Genomic DNA, 22929 nt, shown 5'->3' on the forward strand with positions numbered 1-22929 from the left:
TGTATCAGTTCACAACACTTTGTTATGGAAACTAAGTATTCTTTTAGAAAGAAAAATGTTTCATCTTTTTATGCTTTTATAATGTTTTCTCCGTCGTTCCATCTAATCTTTCTAGTTTTCATTATTTGCCACAATGAAGTTATAGTTTGAATGATACATAGTAAATGCTATTCTAATTAAGTTGATTTAATTTTATTACTGCTATAATTAACACGCCCATTCTTTATTCTTGATTTTGTTCATATATACTTTCCCAAAATGATGTTAACATTCTTGAGCCTTTTTTAAAAAAAAATTTATCTGAAAGTGCTAGCAAATATTGTAGCCATTTAGAAGGATTATTAATTCCACCCAGGATAGTTGGTATAGAGCCAACAATTTTTATTTTTTTGGTATCATTCTGATGTAGAATGTTTATCTTAAATAGTTATACAAAATTAAATTCACAACTATGATTTTTTTTTTAAATTTTTTTTTTTATGGACATTATGAGTCTCCACCAAGCTTTATTTGGTTCCTTGAGACAAATATTTTTCTAGTTTAAATCATGCATCAATGCCTCTTGCCATTCAATATTTTACTTGACATTTTGTCTAAAATATATGGAAGAAATGCTCGTTCATTTTTTTTAAAAATTTTTTGTAATATGATTGCATGCAAAAAAAATGTAGGTAAAGATTAATATATCCATTGAAGAATCACATGAAAAGGATTGTGTGATGCACACGATGAGCAAGATATTTTCTAATTTTTGTTCGATGGCCTATATACATTATAAAAAACTTGTAGGTGGAGCGTTAGACATAAAGAAATCTTATAAAGAGCTTATTGAGAGAACAAATGATTTGATTTGGTTGAAAATAAATTCATCTACAGTCGCACTAAATGCATAGAAGTCCAATCAAAAGGGGAATTTCCTTTACAAATTCTACTAATTCAGTTCAAATTCACATTAGAATTGTAACAATTTAATTTAATTTTTTTAATATTGTAAACCTGTACAATTTTATAGTAGTTTCCATTGGTAAGAATACCAACTTCAACACCTCTAATCACTTTTCATTGACTACATGCGCATGCACTAAGGAGCCAAAAGTTCAAATTAATCTTGAACTTCATGCTTTATATATTAAAAAGTTTTACTACTCACATTGATGATTGTGAGTGATTACGTACACGATACACCCTCTCATCAACTCAACAAACAATCCTCATTTCCTGGGTTTCGGCAAATTATTAGGTCCGGTCACCTAACAAAGAGATACATTCGGATTTCTCTCTGTCTAGAATAAAAGCGCAAGTCAAAACACAGTCAAAGCATAGCTGCTACAATAACTGCGCTTTGACTGTGCTTTTATTGTAGACAAAGAGAAATCCGAATGTATCTCTCTGTCAAGTGACCGGATCTAATAATTTACCGTTTCTTCGATATATGAAAATATAATTTTTGACAAACCGTATATTATTCGACATAAAATGTCTATAAATTAAATTTAAATCATAATTATGTGATATCTAAAAAGAATGTGCCCCTCTTGATGAATTCATGTTGCATTCTGATGCATAATCAAATCCCTCTTTGGAAGGAATTTTATTAATGCACATAATCAACTGATGGCAACACCTAACCCTAGAGTTTAAGCTTGCCGAAATTACAAGGGGAAGAAGCGAATTATAAGGCTATCACTTCAATGGGGGAAAATAGTTAGGAGGCCCATATGGAGCATAACAAATCTGAATCAAAATTTAGCCGATCCCACCACTCAGCAATTTAAGACGGTTGAAGTTTATGGATACAAATAATCTCTGTTTCATATCATATTTCATTTACATTTTGTCCATCAAAACTATATCCAAAATAGTCAACAGAGTAAATATCACCTAAATAATTTTTTATTTATTATTAAATCTAGTAATTAAATTTTTCTTTCACCAAGCCAAACATCTCCCTTCAAATTGTATGTTGCTGAACATCACTCTAAACTTCAGCTGTCAATCCATTTCACTTATTTTTTCCATCAAAATATAGAGAAATTATTTTGGGCCAAGTCTGGATGAAAAGAACCGTTCGAATATATGAATATACACACTGTGTACATATTTACATATAATGTGTATCAAATTAATGTAAACACAATGTGTACACTCACAATTCGGACGATTCTTCTTGTCCAAATTCCACACAAAATAATTTCTCCAAAATATGGGAACTAAAAGCAACAGAAATTTTCACTGCTGTCGTGGCGGAAAACTGCTGAGAGAGACAGCAGAGTAGACAACTAAGAATCAAAAGGTTTCCCATATGGCATTATTGTTTTACAAAAAGAATCAATATAAAAGCTGGAAGAATTTTTCAGACTTGGCAAATTCACTATGGAACAATGGATGCTACAGATGCTCCAGGTTTCGTTCTGAGGCCTTACACATACACCCTGGAGACCTTGGCAGCCTGTAGATGCTGCGGCCTCTTGGCCTCACCTGCACTCTCTGATTTTCTTCAATCATCTTCCTCACTCTCTCTTCGAAATCAATCCACCCTAACGTACCATTTTGGGACAAAATTTTGGCAAAACGCTTCTTGTTTGGCCGTAATGTTGGGGCTCGACCCCTTCCATGATATGTTCGGAAGCCAGTTACAAGGGATGAGAGCTGGCTACCTGAATCAGTCATGGCGAATACATCAGCAGTGGCACATGCAATGAAGTCAAGAGCTGCCAGCTGCGTTAACAATAGAATTGTAAGACAAATTTATGGAAAGAATTGCAAGAAGTAGAGTTAATTTCATATATCATCTATACTAGTAGTGGAAAAGTTATGTCGATTCATTAAAATTTGAAATAGGAAATGAATATTAATTTTCAAATGATCTCAAAGATCTGTTTGAGATAGAACTTCAAGTCAACACAGCTAAATTTCTCACAGGATTAAATGTATAAATCATACAAGCCAAGTTCAACAAGGTCGACACTCCGTTAAATCTTTTTTTTTTTTTTTAATTCGGGTAAAACTGTCCCACCTTAAGAATTTTCATATTGAGAAATGGTCTACTCACCCAAATTTTACTTCAGGTTAACAAGAAAATGTGCATTTCAATGCAAAATGTACTCATCATTCCAATTCGTAGAGTTGATTTGGTAGTGAAATTTTTTGAGTTAAACATTAATACTTCATGTTGCCGAACTTTTCTTCTCCCCGTTTATCAAAAAGACTAAAAATATCCGTTTTTAATGTTTCAGAACTTTTTCCTTTTCCCCACTTTCCAGAAAGGACACGGCCAAAATATCTGTTTGCATGTTTAAAACAATAATAGCGATCCTAACGCTGCCTCTGCTTCCAGCATTTTCAACTATAACTATTGTTAAATTGAGAGGAAGGAGAGGGAAAAGCTTGAATTTTATTAAGCAATCTACTCCCTATTTATAGATCTATACAAGGTGTATCAATAAGGAAACAAATAACTCTCATAATAACATGAATACAATTATTCCTAAATCAATGGGAGGAATTAATGCAATCCATTTAGTCTTCCCACGGATTACTGTTCACAGCCGTGGATATCTTTGGGATCGTAAGGTTGAGATTTAACAACTATATTAAAACATAAGAAAGTCTATAACACATCATCTGCATATAAACTCTAGTCCAAGTTTAGTTCATGTCAAACATACCTGAGAAGAGAAGTTTCTGAAGGGAGCAAGTTCACTAGGTGTCAGAAAATCCTCCTTTGTAACTAAGTTTGGGTAGAGTGAGGTGAATGGAAGCATTCTTGATCTACCTCCATATACATCCGATCCAGCTAGATATATATAAGTTCTCTGTTTGAAGCCAAGAGCAGAAAGCATCAGTGCTGCTTCTTCTGGTGTCAGTGGGCACCTTCCTAACTTCCTCAGTTCAGCTGGGGAGAAGGATCTGTAGGAGACAAAATTGTGACTAAATAAACGTTGGCACAGCCTGCAAATGGAACAATTAAAACAATCATAGCTCACGCATTCTCTTTCATCCGCATGACAAGTGTAGGAAAATGAATCTCCCTGTATGCTTGCAATTCCCTTCTTTCCTTCTCTCCTCCGCCAAAATCACATACAGAGTATGCCACCATATCCATTTCAAACCTCATGTGTAAAGCAAGATATTTGAGAGGTTTTCCAGATCTGTTATTCCCAACCAGCAAGCTGCTGGGCATGTGATTTCCAAGTAGTTGTTTGTCCAATTCAGAAACCCTATAATTATATTTTCGAATCCGTTTCAAAAGCAAGGAACCAATCTCTTGAATTCTTGGGACAAATTTGAATGCATGGAAATTGCATTTGCATCTTAATTTCTGCAAAAGAAAGTTTCAGATGACGTTAAGAAAATTAACCATGTCATTTTGTCCAACAACCTCTGCTTTCATTTAAGAAAACAAGGCTGTGAGTTTTCAAGAATAAACATACACCTGGAGATTGGCTGGTAATGGATCAAATGCAAGCCGATTGCCAAATCCAAGAAAGTGAACAACACCATTTCGCAACAGAAGAGGACGTATAACTTTGGAGAAATAAAGAGGTTTTGATTCTTTCCTGATGTCCATATCACTTACCTGCATAAACAAGAAAATTAATAAGAAAAGAAATCACATAGAAGATATGCATGCCTTATGAAAATCAAGAAGAAAAAAAAAAAAAAAAACCATGCCCGATGGTAAACCAACCTGGCTGCCTATTGATTCCAGATCCAATGATTGAAGATGAAAAGGCAGCTCTTTTATGATTCTCAGATCATCCTTCAACAAACTTATGAAATAATCTTCTTGATATATATCACCAAACTGGCTGCAAATCATGTAAATTTTTTTTATTAAAGCATAAGGCAAAAAATGCAATAAGGTAAAACGGAACGGGACAGTGGCAAAAAATATGATGTGATTCAGTTCAACTGCAATTTAAGTGACTTTTTTCATCATCAACATTAGCTTCCACAGTATTTGGGAGCAACATTATGTATCATGTCCTACATCTGTTTCAAGCATTAAATTTAGTTTGTAAAATCTTTTTACACTTCAATCAACATTAATTTGGCCCATCTTCTTTTCTTCCTATAATATAAAAGTTCATCATATCAAACTAATTTATTAGTGTATCTTCTTCGATAAAATAAAAAAGTGAATTGAAAAGGTGATCGCTTATTAGAATTACAATAAATTAAAAAAACTAGTGGCCACAACATTTCAAAAAATAAGTAAAAGAAATAACTATGAAACATGAACACTATCAAGTGGCTTCCATGTTCATGTAGGACATGTGATAAATACAGACATAGCTTCTTGTGTTGTGAAATCCAATAGATGAAGCGGAAGGCCCCAAGTAATCTATCATTGCCAAATCCATGTCTCTGCCCTAGCTAAGTGCATATCATTAAAATAATAAATAAAAAAAATTTATAACTGTTCTAAAATTCTGTTTAACTCATTCTAGGCATTATTTTGGTTTTACAATGTTACTTGAATGAGACCGTGATATTACCAAGATTTTTTTTTGCTCCATTTATTTACCTTTTAAGCTTTTTAAAATTATTTATGATTATATGAAAATATATAGACTCTATATATATTTTAAATTGTTTTAATATTTAATAAGATAATGACCTCTGAGATAAGCACTAAATTGATTTGTAATAATCTTGTAGATGATGAGACAAAATCTTTATAGGTATATGTTACCAAATTAGACTAAGTAGGATTGATTGGAGCAGAATGCAATGTCAAATATCAATGTCATATTTGCCATGAAAAATTTAAGAGAACACATATTATAGGATTGCAGCTCACATGCTCAGACAACCAAGGGCAGGAATTCTATCACGCCTCAAAATAACATCCACACAAATTTGGTAAGTAGAAATGTTTAAAGCTAAATCTGGGTAAACAAAATGTTATATGTCAGAAGGTTCCACTTCCTCTTCTGGGCAAAGTGATGCTAACCAATACTATAGCTTGCAGCAGTTAAGTGGATTTTTATTTAGAATTGAAAGCCATGACACAAAAAAATGAAAGAGTTGAGTTCTATTGTTATTGAAAAAGCATTCAGTTTACAAGTTAGAAATCATTTGCATGAATAAATTTCTAGGATATTTTATTTAGCAGAACTTCCATTTCATTTGGCAAGAATCGCTATTATATTATTGCTGTCTCACATTTAGCCAGCAACACAATTAGTAGATATACTCTTTCCTGTTTATAACCTTCTGAGAACAACTTTGCTTCAAAGGGAAAGAGAAAATGTTGAAAGAATGCTTAAACCTAAAAAGGAGACTTTGAATGAGAAGTAAGCTACCACAGTTTGTGATGGTTGGATGGATGTGCAAGGAAGGCCTCTTGTTAATTTCACGCGCTTCACAGAATTTGGGCTTATATTTATAAAGATCATCTGCTATGAAGGAGCATTTAAGGTTAAATTATATACTGCGAATCAAATCAAAGAAGTGATTATAGGGGTGGGCATAGAAAAGTTATTCAACTAATCACATACAATGCGCATGTGTGTAGAGCTACAATACACTGATTGGGGCTCAATACCCTCAAATTCTTGGGACTACTTATGTTGCTCACATATGGAATCTTGCATTGAAGAATATTTATGCTCCAAAGAATATAAAGGTAATAAGATCACTTTGAAAAATGCAATTAGATTGCTAACATTATAGGAGATGCCAACTTCATAAAATCATTCATCATGAATCACTCAATGAGAATGTCAATTTTAATTTGTGAAATTGAAAAAGTTGGCTATAGCAAAGAATTAGTTTGCATCAACAATAGTCATGATTAGCAATTCTAAATAATAAAGGCCAATTTATAAAAAGGAGCAGATTGTAAGTTTAAATTAGCATAAGGAGTGTATTAGAGAAAAAATTTAAAAAGGAGCAAATACGGATTTTAATTATCCGGTTTCTTTTGAAACCGGAACTTCATTATCCAGTTTCTGAACTTCATTATCCGGTTTCAATAGAAACCCACGTTTTCTATAAAAAAAAAAAAAAAAATTTCAATTAAACCGGTTTTATGTTAACCGCTTTCTTAATAAATTTTTTTTCCATTAATTCAATTCCAGGTTTCAAAACTAATACTAAATATTTATATTCACTTATTTAATATTTAATTTATTAGATTATTTTAAAATAATTATTTATATTTATTTATTAAAAATAAATACATGTATATATTTAATTTTGATTAAAATATATGGTTTCAACATTTAATTTTTTTATTTTTAAATAAACCAATAGTTTTTAATTGGAAACAATTTAAATAAAAAAAGAAAATTTAATAAATATAAAATAAATTTTAAAATTTAAAAATAATATATGTAATCCAAATTATGGTATGAACCTTCAAATTGCGTCTCGGGTCTTTGATTTGGACTCATTTGAGCTCGGATTGAGTCAAATTTGGTGTCGTTGTGTTCCTATTTTCTAGACGTTCAGTTCGACTATAAATTTGCTGAAATCAAAGTTCAGATGGTCTCCGATTTAATTTTTTGAAGATATATCAAATATAAATATTTTAATAAACATTTTATTTTAATTTATTTTTCTAAAAATTTTAAGAAATCTAATATTATGGAATTTTTATTTTAATTTCATAAATTTATGAGAAGAAGTAAAATAAAACTTAAATAGATTATTTTTAATTTTTAAATTTATTTTATATTCATTAAATTTTCTTTTTTTTATTTAAATTGTTTCAAATTAAAAACTATTGGTCTATTTAAAAATAAAAAAATTAAATGTTAAAACCGGATATTTTAATCAAAATTAAATATATACATGTATTTATTTTTAATAAATAAATATAAATAATTATTTTAAAATAATCTAATGATTGAAATATTAAATAAATAAATATAAATATTTAGTATTAGTTGTGAAACCTGAAATGGAATTAAAAGAAAATTTTTTTATTAAGAAACTGCGTTAACATAAAACTGGTTTCTATGAAAAGTTTTTTTTTTTTCTTTAGAAAACGTGGAATGAAATTCCGATTTCAATAGAAATCAGAAACCGGATAATGAAATTCCAGTTTCAAAAGAAACCGGATAATTAAAATCCGTAATTGCTCCTTTTTAAATTTTTTCTCTGATATGCTCCTTAAGATAATTTAAACTTAAAATCTGCTCCTTTTTATAAATTGGCCAATAATAAAATAAGGACTATACACAATATTGATTAGTGATAGGTGGAGCATACATTTGTAAAGGAAAAAAGCTTGGATGATCTGTAGCGGACAAAGTATATTACATTGCTTTACAAAGCAAATATATGGCATTTTAAGAGTTGCTGCTATGGATAAGCATTGTCTCCACCTTGTGTACATATGGGATTCTATAATAGGGAAGGTGAAGGGGATCATTTATTGATATGAGGAAAATAAAGACATTGAAGACTTCACCTTTTTTATAAGGTTAAACATGAAATTTTGTACAATAATGGAATGAAAGCAACACTCCCCTTCGTTAATTAGCCACTCTCTGAATCCAAAGTAAATTAATTTCAAAGTACTTTTAGTTTATCCCATTTACTTATTAGTAACGTCACCTATTAGATGCATTCTTTTATCAGATATTCCAACAATTTTTAGCTAAGTGAAGCTCTAAATTCTATTGCACCAGTGAAAGATACAGATATCAAATGATATTAATAAATGCCCGAAGATAAATTTTCCAAATATTAAAAGTAGTTCATGGTTAATTTGAAGTTTGCCGATTTCTAATTTAGTGTTACTTTTACAGATTATGACTCTATAACTTCTTGAGGCACTATGAATGAAAAGGATTGATGAATGATTTATAGAGCAAATTTCCCATTACTGTAAAATTTAACTTTTAAATTGTTAACTCAACCATGTTAATGTTTTTTATGCAGAAGTTAAATTACATAATCTTTTATCAATTCACTTAAGAGAATAATATCACATTTCAATGGGAAAAAGATTTATCATTTGTACATACCAATCTTCATCTTCAATACAGGAGCCTAGAATATGCTCAATGAGGGATTAAGTTGTGGGATATTAGTATAGATACATTAACAACATTGGATATTAGAATACTTAAAGTTGTGAATCTCTCTCTTCATGAACCATTTTTTAAAAACTGTTTTCCTCCTAGATCAATGTGAAGGTGTCATTAAAGAGGACGTGGGGGCCAGTGGTAATGACTGAAGAGATATTCGGATAATTCTTTTATTCATGTGTGAGATTACAAGATTAGTATTTATAGACATTTTACAGAACTATCTAGAAATCCAAGAAGTGAGCTGGCATTCGTTTGTTATAACTGTCGCTGAGCTGTCCTTCCAGCTAGTTGAGGTGAACTGTTTTCAGCCAGTATTTCTGTTACTGTCTTTACCCCCCCCCCCCCCCCCCCCCCCCCCCCCCCCCCCCCCCCTCAAGGTGGCGGTTCTGCTTGAACTGTCAGCTTGCTCTTTAGCTGCTTGAAACGATTTGTAGACAGAGGTTTGGTTAGTATATCTGTTGTTTGGTCTTGAGTTGTAACCGGGACTATACAGATATTCTGAAACTGAATATGATCCCTGATAAAATGTTGATCAATTTCAATATGCTTTATCCTTGCATGGAATAAAGGGGTATTTGCTAGTGCTATTGCTGATGTATTATCACACCTTATTTCAGTTGGTGTGGTGAGTTCTATATTGAAATCTCTGAGCAGTTTTCTTATCCAAATAACTTCTGTTGTTGCCGTAGCCAGTGCCCTATATTCCTCCTCTGTTGAAGACCTGGCCACTGTGTGTTGTTTCTTTACATACCATAAGAGAATAGTATTTCCTAAAAACATACAGTATCCTGTTGTCGACCTTCTAGTTTGTTTGTCCCCTGCCCAGTCAGCATCTGAGTAGGAATGAACTTCAAGTGGTCCAGCTGAAACTGGAATGCCAAAGTTAATTGTGCCTATTATATATCTCACCAGTTTCTTGAGCATATGCATATGTTCTTGATCTGGATTGTGCATGTTTTGACATAGCACGTTAACTGCATATGTAATATCTGGTCTGGTGATGGTTAGGTACTGTAAGGCTCCAGTAATTTGGCGATATGTGTGAGCTTCCATCGTGATTATGTCAGTTTTGGTTACTGCTGTGTATTTAGTATAGGTAGGAGTAGCTGTTGGTTTGCAATGAGTTAGTCCTGCATTCTGAATTATAGACTTAGCATATGCTGTTTGAGACATGAAGTAAGTATCTTCATTTTTGATGATCTGTATATCGAGGAAGTTTGTGATTGTCCCCAGGTCTTTCATGGCAAATTTCTGATTTAACTATCTGATTGTTTGAGCGATCACAGTGCTGTCATTACCAATTAATAAAATGTCATCCACATAGATTACCATGTATAGCTCCACTTGATTTTGTTGAAACACAAATAAAGAGGTGTCAGCTATGCCATTCTTGAACCCGAGAGACTTGAGATGGGTGCTAAGCGTTTTAAACCATTGCCTCGGGGCTTGTTTAAGTCCATATAATGTTTTGTGTAATTTGCATACATAGTTGGGATTAATGGTATCCTCAAATCCGTTTGGTTGCTTTATATAGACTTCTTCATCAAGATCACCATGTAAGAATGCATTGACTACATCTAATTGATGTATAGGCCACTGTTTTGATAGAGCTATTGTTATCAATGCTCTAATCGTAGGAAATTTAGCCACAGGGCTAAATGTATCTTGATAATTGATCCCATATTATTGATTGTTCCCTTGTGCTACTAGCCTAGCTTTGAATCTTGCCACTGATCCATCCGAATGCCATTTCGTTTTATATGTCCACTTGCAGCCCAAAACCGGTGCATTTGCTGGATATGGAACTAAATGCCACATGCCCTGTTTCTGCAATGCCATAAATTCTTCAGCCATAGCCTTACGCCAGTGAGCATGCTTAACTGCTTATGTGTAATTAACTTGTAGGATCACCTTCACTAGATTTTGCTTCATCAGTGTGAGTGTGAAGCAAGTTAAGTATTTGTTTTGGACGGAGTGATCCCTTCTTTTACCTTGTGATCATTGGATGTATAGATCTTGCACGATTTTGTTGATTTACTGAAGATGCATCTTCTGAAGCTCTGTGAGGTGATTGAGGAGGGGAGTTTGATGTATGATTCATAGGAACAAAAGAGTTATGAGGGGTATATGATTTTACTGTAGGGTGTATGATATTATTTTCAGTGGGTATGTGTGATGAGGGAAGTAGAAGACCAGGTGGGGATTGGGTTGGTGATGTATCTGAGGGTTCATTTGTTATGATTGTTTTGAATGGAAAATTGGTTTCATCAAAGATGACATGTCTAGATGTATATGTTTTGCAAGTGATTGGATCATAACATTTGTACCCTTTTGATATGGATGAATAGCCAATGAAAACACAAGAAATGGATTTTGGTTCAAGTTTGTGTCTTTTATTTGGTGGCTGTAATGGGAAACAGAAACACCCAAACGTTTTTAATGTTGAGTAATCGGGCGTAATGTTGTATAGATATTGCAACGGAGATATATTATTTGTAATTTTTTATGGTAATCGGTTAATCTGAAAAGATGCAGTGACAACTGCTTCAAGCCAAAAACTGAGAGGTAAAGATGCCGAATGCAATAGAGTTCTGGTGGTCTCAATCAAATGCCTGTGTATCCTCTCGGCCACATCATTTTGTTCTGGTGTGTAGGGACATGAGGTCAGATGTTGTATGCCATGTCTAATGAGAAAATCATTCATGTGTGAGTTAAAATATTCGGTTCCACCGTCAGATCTCAGGCATTGTATTTTATGCTGAAGCTGATTTTCAATCAAATTTTTAAATTTTATAAAGAGCTGTGTAACTTCAGATTTTTGTGTCATTGGGAATACCCATGTGAACCGAGAAAAATCATCTTGAAAACAATATAGTATTTGAATCCATGACTTGATAGAACCGGGGATGGTCCCCACACATCGGAGTGGATTAAAGCAAGAGGTCTAGAAGATCTAGTTTCTGACTTAGAGAAAGGCAGTTTGTGAGTTTTAGACAGAACACAGTCCTGACACAACACTTGAGAGGTGGGTATTTGAAGATGCTTGTGATGAGTTGAGATAAGCTTGAGAACATGATGATGAGGATGTCCAAGCCTTTTACGCTAGAGAGAGTGGGATTGATGCATTGCAGTGAGAGCAACTATATTCTGGGCTGATACAGGATACAAGCCTTTAGAGCTTGGTCCCTTGAGAAGAACATGATGTGTCTTCAAATCCTTGATTACAAAACCATGAGCATCAAATGATATTGAAATGTTGTTATCTTTTGTGAGAGCAGATATCAATAGTAGATTGTACGAAATTTGAGGAATATGAAGTATCTGAGATAACCGAAGCTTACTGTTGGGAGTAGGTAGGATGCCGGATCCAGCGTGAGCTATGGGAATGCTTCTGCCATCACCAATCGTTACATTGTCTATTCCCATGTACGATCTTGGTTGATTTAGATTGTCCAATGAGTTTGTCAAGTGAGATGATGCTCCTGAATCTAGATACCAATCTGGATTATTCTGATCAGTTGCCATTACCATTGCTTTTTGCGTTGATTGCTGTTTCTGATCGTAAGATTGAGGGCTGTAATCAGGATTCAGTCTATGACAGCATTCTGTAGCAGTATGTCCTCTTTTATTACATATTTGGAATGTGGGAAGATTGTTAGACCCTGTTCTTGAACCGGATTGCGTAGATCTTCCTCTGCCCGACGGCCTCTTCCTCTGTATGAATACAGTGCAGTCCCTGTTTCTTCCATTGACAGATTCTTCAATGATTCTATTTGAATGTGAATTTCTTCACTGAGAAGAAGTGAATATAAGTCATCAAGACTTATGGGATGTAACATGGTTCTGATTGACGTTTTAAATGCCTGGTATGCTGGTGGAAGACCATTGATCGTATACATAAGAATGTCTTCATCTTCTATGGTGGATCCTGCAGCTGTTATCTGATCAACAATAGTCTTGATCTCTATGAGATACTGGGTCATCGTCTGTGTTTTCATCATTAAATTGTGCAGCTCATTTTTGAGCTGTATTACCCGAGATCTGTTTGTTGATTGCAGTCTTCTTTCTATGACGCTCCAGATCGCTGAACAAGATTCTAGATTAATCACGTATGGCAGAATTGACGCTGATATTGTGGAACAAATTGATGCAGCAAGATTTTGATCAATCAATATCCATTCTGCGTATTGTGGATTTGCTACGATTCTGCCTTCATCTGTCTGCATATTTTTCTCCGGTGGACACGCATTTGGAAGAAAAAATTGTAGAAACCCATTTGCCTTGAGTAGTTTGAGGATTTGTGATTTCTAGATTGCGTAATTCTCACTCGTCAATTGAGTATGTACCAAATTTTGAATACTGGAGATCACGAACTTGAGTGAAGCAGGGATTGTGATCCTTCTGTCATGGCTTCTGTTGGTTCGCCAATCTGAGACGAAACTGAGGATTACGCCATTAATAGCATGGCTCTGATACCATGAAGAGATATTCAGATAATTCTTGTATTCATGTGTGAGATTACAAGACTAGTATTTATAGACATTTTACAAAACTATCTAGAATTCCAAGAAATGAGCTGGCATTCGTTTGTTATAACTGTTGCTGAGCTGTCCTTCAAGCTGGTTGAGGTGAACTGTTTTCAGCCAGTATTTTTGTTACTGTCTTTAATGACCCTAGCATTGAGTGTATTAACTCCAATAAATGATGCTCATGGAGTCATAATTTTTTTTTGGGATATTATAGGTTATAAAAATTATATTGACTTTGGCAAAACATGTGTCATCTAAATATGTTTAATGAATGATTATGCTTTGTTTCCTTCTATAATTGATGCAAATTATGGAGAAAAAAAAAAGTCTCAAACAAATTATGGAGCTTGGTTCTATTTCAAAATGGATATCTTGAAAAAATTTATAAGAATCTCTAATAAAATAAGAGAAGAAATTAAGGTAAATGGAAGCATGTCATCATTGATGCAAATTTCAAAGTCTAGTTTTCCTATTCCTCTTAAATAAGCATTCATAGGATGTTCTCAAATATAAGAATTGGCTTTTATTCTCTGAAATTTCCCTACTATGTTTGTCAGTTGGTGAACAGCTGGCTTTGCTAATGTTGGTAGAGTTGCTACCCTATTATGCAGTATACTTTAGCATTTTTGGATTCTTTGGCTGCTACCCTTTTATGCAGTTTAATCTTGGCATTTCTGGCTATTGCAATAGTTGGTTAGGCAATGTATTGGCCATTTATTCTGCTGTCATTGTTAAATAAGTTCAGTGAGATTATTCGGTTGGATGTGGTCCTCATTGAGTGCTTCACAATCTTCGTATCTTGTAGGATATGCTGCTTATGTTTCTTCTTGGAATTCTCAGTTCGACAATGTCGTCAGCTATGAGCAGTTCTGTGGAGGAACTATCCTCTCTACGTGGATTTTGAAACAAAAATTGATTTAAAATTAATAGTTAACTCTTTATTTTTAGGTTTTTAATTGCAAAGTAGGGACAATTTGCCATTATAAGAATTGATCCGATGTATGCTAAGTAAATAAATCCGTAATTTTTTAAATAAAATTTGTTATTGTATGTGCAATTCATTCTAATTCTTTTTTATATAAGTTGGATCTTGATGATTTATGGAAGATAATATCCATGTAGAAGAGGGGGGGGGGGGGGGGGGGGGGATATTTTTTTCTTTTTTTGAAGAGAGGACTTGGTAATCTCTTTCTCATTTGTTTTATTTATGATCTGTATATATTGATTTGACTAGTGTGTTTATAGATAAATGATGAAAATTGATAAAATCCTCATCTATGGAACATCTATTTTTATGCTTCTCTTTTAATAGCTAGCATTTAGCACTATTAAGCATTGCAAGTCTAACCACCATCTTATAGAATTTTCCCTTAAGTTTGAGGCGAATCTTTCTATTACATAAGAGGCCCTTCGCATTCATCCACTTCAACCATCCATATTGAATTTTACAAATAATATCCCTATCTACTTCACTACCACTTTAAACAATAGAACCACGATATCTAAAATGTGTACACTTATTAATGACTTGATCGCCTAAAGTCAAAATCCTCCTAGTAGAACTATTAGTACTAAAATTACACTCAATGTATTTGGTTTTAGATCTATTTGAATGAAAACCTTTAGAATCTAAGGTTGACCTCCATAATTCTAATTTTTCTTCAACTCCCTCTCTATTCTTATCAACAAGGACAATACCATAAGCAAAAAGAATACACCAGGGTACATGTTGCAAATGTCTAGTAAGAACATCCATGACTAAAACAAAAAGATATGGGTCGGAATTATTAATTTTTTTCCAATTAGTATCATGAAAATAAGGAAAAATAAACAAAATGAGAATGCTTGAGTATATGAAGGTGAATGAGAATTTGGGTATACCTTTTATCCTTCCAAACACTACTATAAAGAAATTTGGGAAGAACTAGAGATGCATTGAGCATTGCAGCAATAGCAACGGCATTACAGACCTGCAAAAATAATAAATTTATAAAATAAATTGTATGGTGAATACTATATGAATGATGTGTGATATATATATATATATATATATATTATAATTTATCAACCATCTACCTCATCTGGAAAGACTGGCCAACTTCTAGTTTATGAAGGTTATCACTCTCAATTTAAAATACACCTCAAGTCAACTTTACCCATCTCGTAAACATTCAATAATCCCTAGCAATTTCGGAACTTGGAAAACAAAAAAGCTTTATAAGTACTTCTCAAGTTCAAATCAAGGATTATTACATCTCATAATGCTTCCCTGTATAAGCGTAAACAGATAAGAAAGCTCAACACAGGGACAGTACTAAAAAATGGACTATGAAATAAGAGAAAAGTATTCAACACAGGCCAGAATCAGGCTGATTTTCATTTGGTTGATGCTGCTCCATATTTTCCCTGATTTCATGGTCCGTTTTGTTATTTTTTTCTGCTCCTTTAACTCTCAAGTTAGGTTTCTGATGAGGACATCAGGCCTTGGAGAGTCTACCAGAGGCAGGGTTGATGATCTACGGCCACGATCACACCGATTTACTTTTGATTATTATTGTATTAGTTTTATTATTGAATTATGTTTCATGAGTTTATTGTATTTTTTTCCATTTATGCCCTCGCTTAAGGGCCTAATCCTATGTATGCCCTAAGGGCAATTGAGTCTTTTGTATTTTCTTTGTTGTTTTGGGCTATTTAAAGCCTTCCCTTCCATCTTTGAGGGCTAAAGAATGTTATGATGAAAATTTTTGCATCCATGTGTTTGGAGAGAGCATAAGAGTTCTTGGAGAGATTGAAGTTCCTAGGTGAGGTCATTGTAATACCCACCAACCACAGGAAGTGTCTAGGCTCATGGTCGTCGTCGCTCCCCCTCCCTCCCTTTCCCTCCCCACCGTCGGCCAAAGCCCATCCTCCCCCTCTCGGCCAAGGTTTAAAATTGCGTAAATAAGCATCGAGGCATTTTTTTGTCCGTGATGCGAGGCGTAAGCCTCATGGACGAAGAATTGCAAAAATGAGAATTTAAGGGTTTTAGCAGGTAAATAACAGTAAGAGTCTATCATACAATAAAAATATCTGAATGACAAGTGAAATTAGTGAAGAATAATAAATTAGATGCAATATATGCATCTCATAGTATAATTTAAAGTACAAAATCACAAAATATCAGTCTATCAAAATGCCCAAAATACAAATAAGAAAGAACATATAAAATCCAATCATGTACCATCACTAAATAGGTCTTCAAGGGAATCTTATTTTCCAATTGCATCTATGAATGTCATATCTTTATCATCTTCAATGTTACTGAGTTTTCTCTTCCCTGTTCAATAAGAATGATTATTGTCATGTTAATTGCCCACGTCTTATATATATATATATCATAAGAAGTTGTGAAATACCTTTATTTGCTTGTTGTGCTGCAAAACTAGTGGATGTGTGTGGTGTGGTACTAGTGGATATGCCCACTAGATCTGCTTCGCCCCTCAAGACATTCACGCTTAGATCCTCTAACTGCAGATTTGATAATGACAAATCTGTCTCATCGTCTATGAACCACTTATTATCAGATGCCACATCATCACACACTAACGGGTCCTCATCATCCTTCAACCCCTTGTTCCTCAACCTCCTATCTTTCAACCACTTGTTGTGCATAATTTACATAATGGAGTTCATTCTGAGTGTATAAAGTCGATTTCTTCTCTTTGTTTGTACTTGACTATATGTATTCCAATTTCGCTCACACCCAGAGGAATAACAAGAGAGTCTCGGCAGAAACCGCCCACCATCCCTCTCCTAGCCACCGACCACCCATAAACCCAACCAACCACCCTTCTCCCAACCCTAACCGCCAGCCCATATCAAAACCCTAACCTAGTATAGCCATCGGCCATAGCTCTTCCCCCTTGCCTCCAAAATTCAAAACCTCCCATTAATACTTTCCTTTCTCCACCCAACCACATTTGGAAAGCATTGATTTCAATTATTCAACCAATTTTGAATTTTGAAATATTTCCTAGAATAGAACTCTATTTTAGGAAAGTTCCCAAAATCATTCCTATTTGAATTTTAAATTAGATTGGAATTAAATTAATCCTTCCTAATTTAAGATTCTAAATCAAATAAACCTTGATTTCTTTCCCACAAGCCCTCCCCCCCCCCTCTTGAAGCTGTCGGCCCCCTCTCCCCATATATCTCTCTCTCCCCACATTAACTCCCCTCCTCAACACCTAAATCAAGTCTCTCAATTAGGAATAATTTTCCTTTCCCTCTCCTTGGTTGGAATTCAAATTTCAAACCCTAATCCCTCTTTTATTCAAATTTGAAATTCAATTTCAAATTTTTGAAAGAGGCTTTCCCTCCTAATATTGGCCGACCACCTACCTCCTCTCTCGACCATTGTCTTTGACTTGATACTTCTCCTAAGGAAGAGATAAGAGATCACACCACTTTCCCTCCCAGACCTTACAAACTTTTCTACCAATGCATGACAGATTCAGAACGTGACCATGGATTCATTTTCGACGACCAAGGCCACGTCGACATCCTCAACTTCCCTTTCTTCGACCTCAACCTCGAGGTTGACCAAACCGTGGAGGATTACGAGGAGAGGATCATCTTCAACCTCGTTGAATCTATTGAGGAGTAACTTTCTTTTGCCCAATGGCAGATTGTCTCCAAATCCTAAGCAAGGTGAATCTTTCCCCTAATCTTTTCCTATTTGACTCTTACCCCCATTTACGGTTTTAATTGATTCACTATGATCATGTTAAACCTCTCTGCTAAGCCTAGTAAATTAGAAGTGAGTGAAGGACTCTTCATAGTAAATAATCTCATTGTTAGCATAGAGATTTCTTGTTAGAAATCTTTCATGTATGTTATGTTTTGAATTATTAATTATTTTGAGATCCTAACCTTTAATCGTGTGACTTTTCCTAAGCTTGTCTCAGCCCTTTCTTGTTTTATTTCATCGTATAATCACTACAAGTATTTTAGTTAATAAAGCTCTCTAAATTAAATTGTGCAAGATTCTTTTCAAGCATTGCTTAGGCATTTTAGTACTGCATCAGTTTCTCTGGGACTCATCTGCCTAGTGGAGTATGTGGAGAAGAGAAATTCAAGTTCCAAACAACAGGCCAATCATCCACGCAAATGTTGTAGTGGTAGAATGGGAGAGGCATTATGGTATGAAAGTATTAGGATTAGTGCAGATAGCTAAAAAACATTTTGGTATAGAAATATCAAGTGGTTGAACTTCACCCATATGTTTAAGCTTTTTGATTGAAAATGAATTTGATAATTGTTGCTTCTACCCCACTTTGATCCTCTTTGATTCATACTCCATATATGAGGCACTGCCACAACTAATTTTTGGAGAAGTTGAGAGGGAATTCATCTGATACTCAAAGCAGAATTTTTTTTCATAAAAGCACAATAAATAGAATTGAAAGGTTGCAAGAGTAAAAACTTTCCATTAAATGCTAAAATTCCAAAGTTTCTTCAAAGGTGGTTTGAAATTTTATCACTCTATGAAATTAAAATTTAAATAAGATATACAACTCTACATTATATCATATGTTCTGCAAATTCTAGGTTCTAAGGTAATGAACTACTCAAGTAATTGGTGATTTGATCTCAAGCATCCACATTGCTAAATGATTGGAAGCATAGAGGATTCAAACATAAGAATCACATAATTAGGCAAAAAATCTTGATAAAAGTATTCATCATTGCATGTTTAGATTGCTCATCAGTATAGATAGTTCACATTTATGCTTTCCAATATCTAAATTGCAAGCATCAAAGAGCTACTTATGATGTCATACATCCATCACTTTTTCAAAGCATAAAAAAGGTGAGAAATATGCTTGTTTTAGAATCTTACAGCGACGCGTTGCTGGTTTAGACCACCATTTGCACTTACTAAGATAAATCCAGAGCCGTTCATGACATTTTCTGCAGCAAAACTTCACCAATTATTGCTTGACTGCAACAATGAAAAAAAAACTGGAATGCTTCTGTAAATAGTTGCATGATGCAAAATTTAGGCCAGCATCCAACCCAACAAAAAACAAAAGGAAAAAACAATATCACTTTTTGCTCATCAGTTATTGTGTTTTTTTTAGCTTTGCTACAATATGTGAAATGCTGTGAATGTAGAAGTATGGAAGATATTATTTTTAGGCTCTAGATTCTATATACTAAGCTTACAAGTTTTTGGATGCCAGCTATGTTAAAATTAGCACCATGACTATATTACAGGTTGATGAACATTTTCAAGTGTTTATATTAATAACAATGAAAACTAAAATTTTAAAATGCTAGCACTGCTTAGAGACATTGAAGTTCTAACTAATTTTGTAAAGTGCAATGAAAATAAATAAAGAAACAAAATAAGAAATTTACATTATATATAGGGTATCTGAAACAGCCTTGAGAAGTCATTATTTTCTTTTTTATCATAGTTGTTCACCTTGATGGACAGCACTGCTAGATTTATCTGCACATGGTTTCCATGATGATGCTTGCTCGTAGGGTTCCTTCCATTGTGAAAATGGATCCGCTTGTAATTCATTCTATTTCATGAAAAGTTATTGATACAAGTGCATGCATAAGTCAGGAAATACCCAAATACAATGTAAATACACAACTTTCTGTTCAATAGTGAAGCAAACCTTTGCCAATGCAGAATGGGCCAAATTTATAAGGCGTTCATACATCAGCTTTTCAGTATTTTCTACATTAATATCATATCCGCTCCCTCCATCCTACAACAAATTATTGAAAAGATAGAAAATGCATCAATAATGCTGGATATAAATAACCCTCATACTGCTTTGCTATTGTTATGTCAATGAGGGTTTGCACAATCATCATACAAAGTAAACATGTTTGTTATAAGGGCAATTACATACATAACACTAAAGTCATGGCTATTTACAAAATTATATTATTTCCACCTCAACTTTTGAAATTGACAATCAAATATTGAAATTCACAATAAAACCCCAAACCATATTTTTCACTTTTGTCAAATTCCCAACCGTTTGATTGTGCCACATTCAAATGCATGAATTTGATAATTGAAGAAAATAATATGGGTGTTAGACTTGCAAATAACCAAATTTTAAGTGTTGTGTATGCAATTCCCCCTTGTTATTAAACCAAATATAAATAAAGAACAAATGAATCATAGGTGTTAGAACCAACACTAAATGATTGAAACCTCATTCAAATGGCATATGGCTCATTTGGATAAAATCATAAAGTTTATAGGTTCCAAGAATCATTATCTACAATACAAGAGGGGACTAAAAAAGTTAAATTAGTTATTAAGTCATGAGTACTCACAATCATATAATGCATTTCAATGCTGCAAATTATATCAAAAGATTATTTTAATAAAACTATTACGTATAAGAAAGTTATATTACAGTAAATTACTTCACAACCCACACCTGCATTTGCCATTCTTTGCTGCGGAAGTGACCATTGCGAAAACTGATGTGATGAACTACAGTAAGCATCACAGAATCAAGAAGGAAGAACGAACCCATTAGCCCAAAAACAAAACCCACCATTCTCAACTGCTTGCATATCCATGCCCTCCTCTTACCCCAAGCTGCTGTTTTTGAGGGCTTCAAAACCTGATAACTCTTCCTCGTCAGCAATTGCACACCCAAATACTGCCCTTCCTTTCTCATTAAAGAATGCTAGTCTCTCACAATAAGGCCCCGATATAGATAGCAGAACACCCGCAACCCATAAAACAGAATAGTTTTTTCTGCTGTGTTTTAATCCCAGTCGCCAACAACTGATCGGATCCTTTTGGGAGAGATACATTCGTGAAGCCGACCTACCCATCCACCTGATTGAAAATAATCGTTAGTTGAAAAAAAGAATTGCGATTTGAAGAGAGAGAAGATAAATATTGCTTATTTTGAGAATAAGAAAAGAGAAGTGGAGAAGAAGGAATGGAGCAGGTGAGCAAAGCTTAAGATACAAGCAAGAGAAAGAAACTGACCTAGCAGCGGTTTGAGAAAGGGATGGAACTCCCGCAAAAAGGTTAGTGATCAACGCAAGGGTGTTCCGGAACTCCCTTGATTCGCCCATTAAGTAAGAATGGTTGTGATGGGGTGTGTTGACGGAGCTTTTGAGGGAGGGAGGGAGAGAGAGAGTGGTGGCGACAATGAAAGCAGGATGCAGAATCTCGATTGTGCTCTGAAATCCAAAAGCTTGGCCGGAAGACCGGAGAACATACCGGAGATTTTTTTAGGAGAAATTTTATAATTCAATTAAAATATTACTGTCCCAAAAAAAAAATTAAAATATTACCCATGACATTCGTTGATTCAATTTTATAATTAAGATATCATCTACTGAATAATAATTACCCTAATTGTTAATGTTGATTTAATTTTTTAATTATTAATTTATAATTACTCTTTAGATATCTAATTTTCATGTTAATGCATGACTAATGAAATTGCCTATGATCTTAAAAATTAATTATGCTCAATATTGAGGTTGCTTTAATATCATTATTACAGAACTAATTGTGCTATTTATTTTAATAATTATTTTGAATCAGAATGGAACTATACTAACAATAATAAGAATAGATTAAACTAGAGAGCTTTGAGCATAAAAAGAACCAAACTAGGCTTTGCCTATTTTAATTACAAAGACAGCTTCATAGGAAGTTTTATTAGGTCCGGTGTAAGGACGTAGATGAACGTCCGGTAGGAGTCAAAATCCCCTCAAAAAACTCGGTATTTGTTCGGTATTACTAGGTATTATTTGATAATAACGAGGAATATCGCTCTGGGAAGACCAATACCGAGTTATACCGAGCTATACCGAGCAATACCGAGTTGTACCAAGTTTTTTCTAGGAAAAACTCGGTACAACTTTTGTATAACTCGGAATTGCTCGGTATAACTCGGTATAACTCAGTATTGGGTCTTCACGTGATGGTATTCCTCATTATTGTTTGGTATTGCTCGGTATTTCTCGTTTTTTGGCGCGATTTGGCCTCCGACCGGACGTTCCTCTACGTCTGGTCGGAGGACTAGAGTTCCACTGGAGTAGCGATTCCATCTTAAGTTGCTGACTGACTTCATCATGGCTTGGCATTTTTATGGCGAGTTGTTTCGAATGAGTTGCTTTAGAGATTTTGCTTAGCTATCCTTAGGCTTCGTTTGGGGTGGCTTTGTTACTACTTATTAAAGTAGTTTTTTAGTATAAATATTTTTATTTTTTATTAAAAAATTATTTTAAGAAGCAATGAAAAAACCGTACCAAACGAAGCCTTACTATTGTGTATTCTATATGAGTTTTATCGGTTAGAT

General features: G+C 34.0%; 1 protein-coding gene across 5 annotated transcripts; it reads right to left on the reverse strand.

Annotated features, from left to right (window-relative positions):
* Positions 1-2272: 2272 nt before the first annotated feature.
* LOC110094815 (O-fucosyltransferase 8) lies at positions 2273-21851 on the reverse strand. Of its 5 annotated transcripts, none has more exons than XM_020820144.2 (11): positions 21603-21850; positions 21037-21446; positions 20254-20346; positions 20052-20154; positions 19464-19534; positions 15461-15549; positions 4691-4811; positions 4436-4579; positions 3987-4321; positions 3669-3909; positions 2273-2718 (listed from the first exon to the last, which is right to left on the reverse strand). In XM_020820144.2, the coding sequence occupies exons 2-11, from the start codon at positions 21280-21282 to the stop codon at positions 2389-2391; spliced, it is 1773 nt and encodes a 590-aa protein (XP_020675803.1). In that variant the 5' UTR covers positions 21283-21446; positions 21603-21850; the 3' UTR covers positions 2273-2388. The 5 variants fall into 5 exon arrangements, with proteins under 5 accessions (XP_020675803.1, XP_020675802.1, XP_028556080.1 ...); XM_028700246.1 differs by having other exon boundaries at positions 2495-2657; positions 21603-21851; XM_020820143.2 differs by lacking the exon at positions 21603-21850 and having other exon boundaries at positions 19985-20346; positions 21037-21089.
* Positions 21852-22929: the final 1078 nt, after the last annotated feature.

Source organism: Dendrobium catenatum, unplaced genomic scaffold (assembly GCF_001605985.2).
Source record: "Dendrobium catenatum unplaced genomic scaffold, ASM160598v2 fragScaff_scaffold_1474, whole genome shotgun sequence".
NCBI lineage: Eukaryota > Viridiplantae > Streptophyta > Magnoliopsida > Asparagales > Orchidaceae > Dendrobium > Dendrobium catenatum.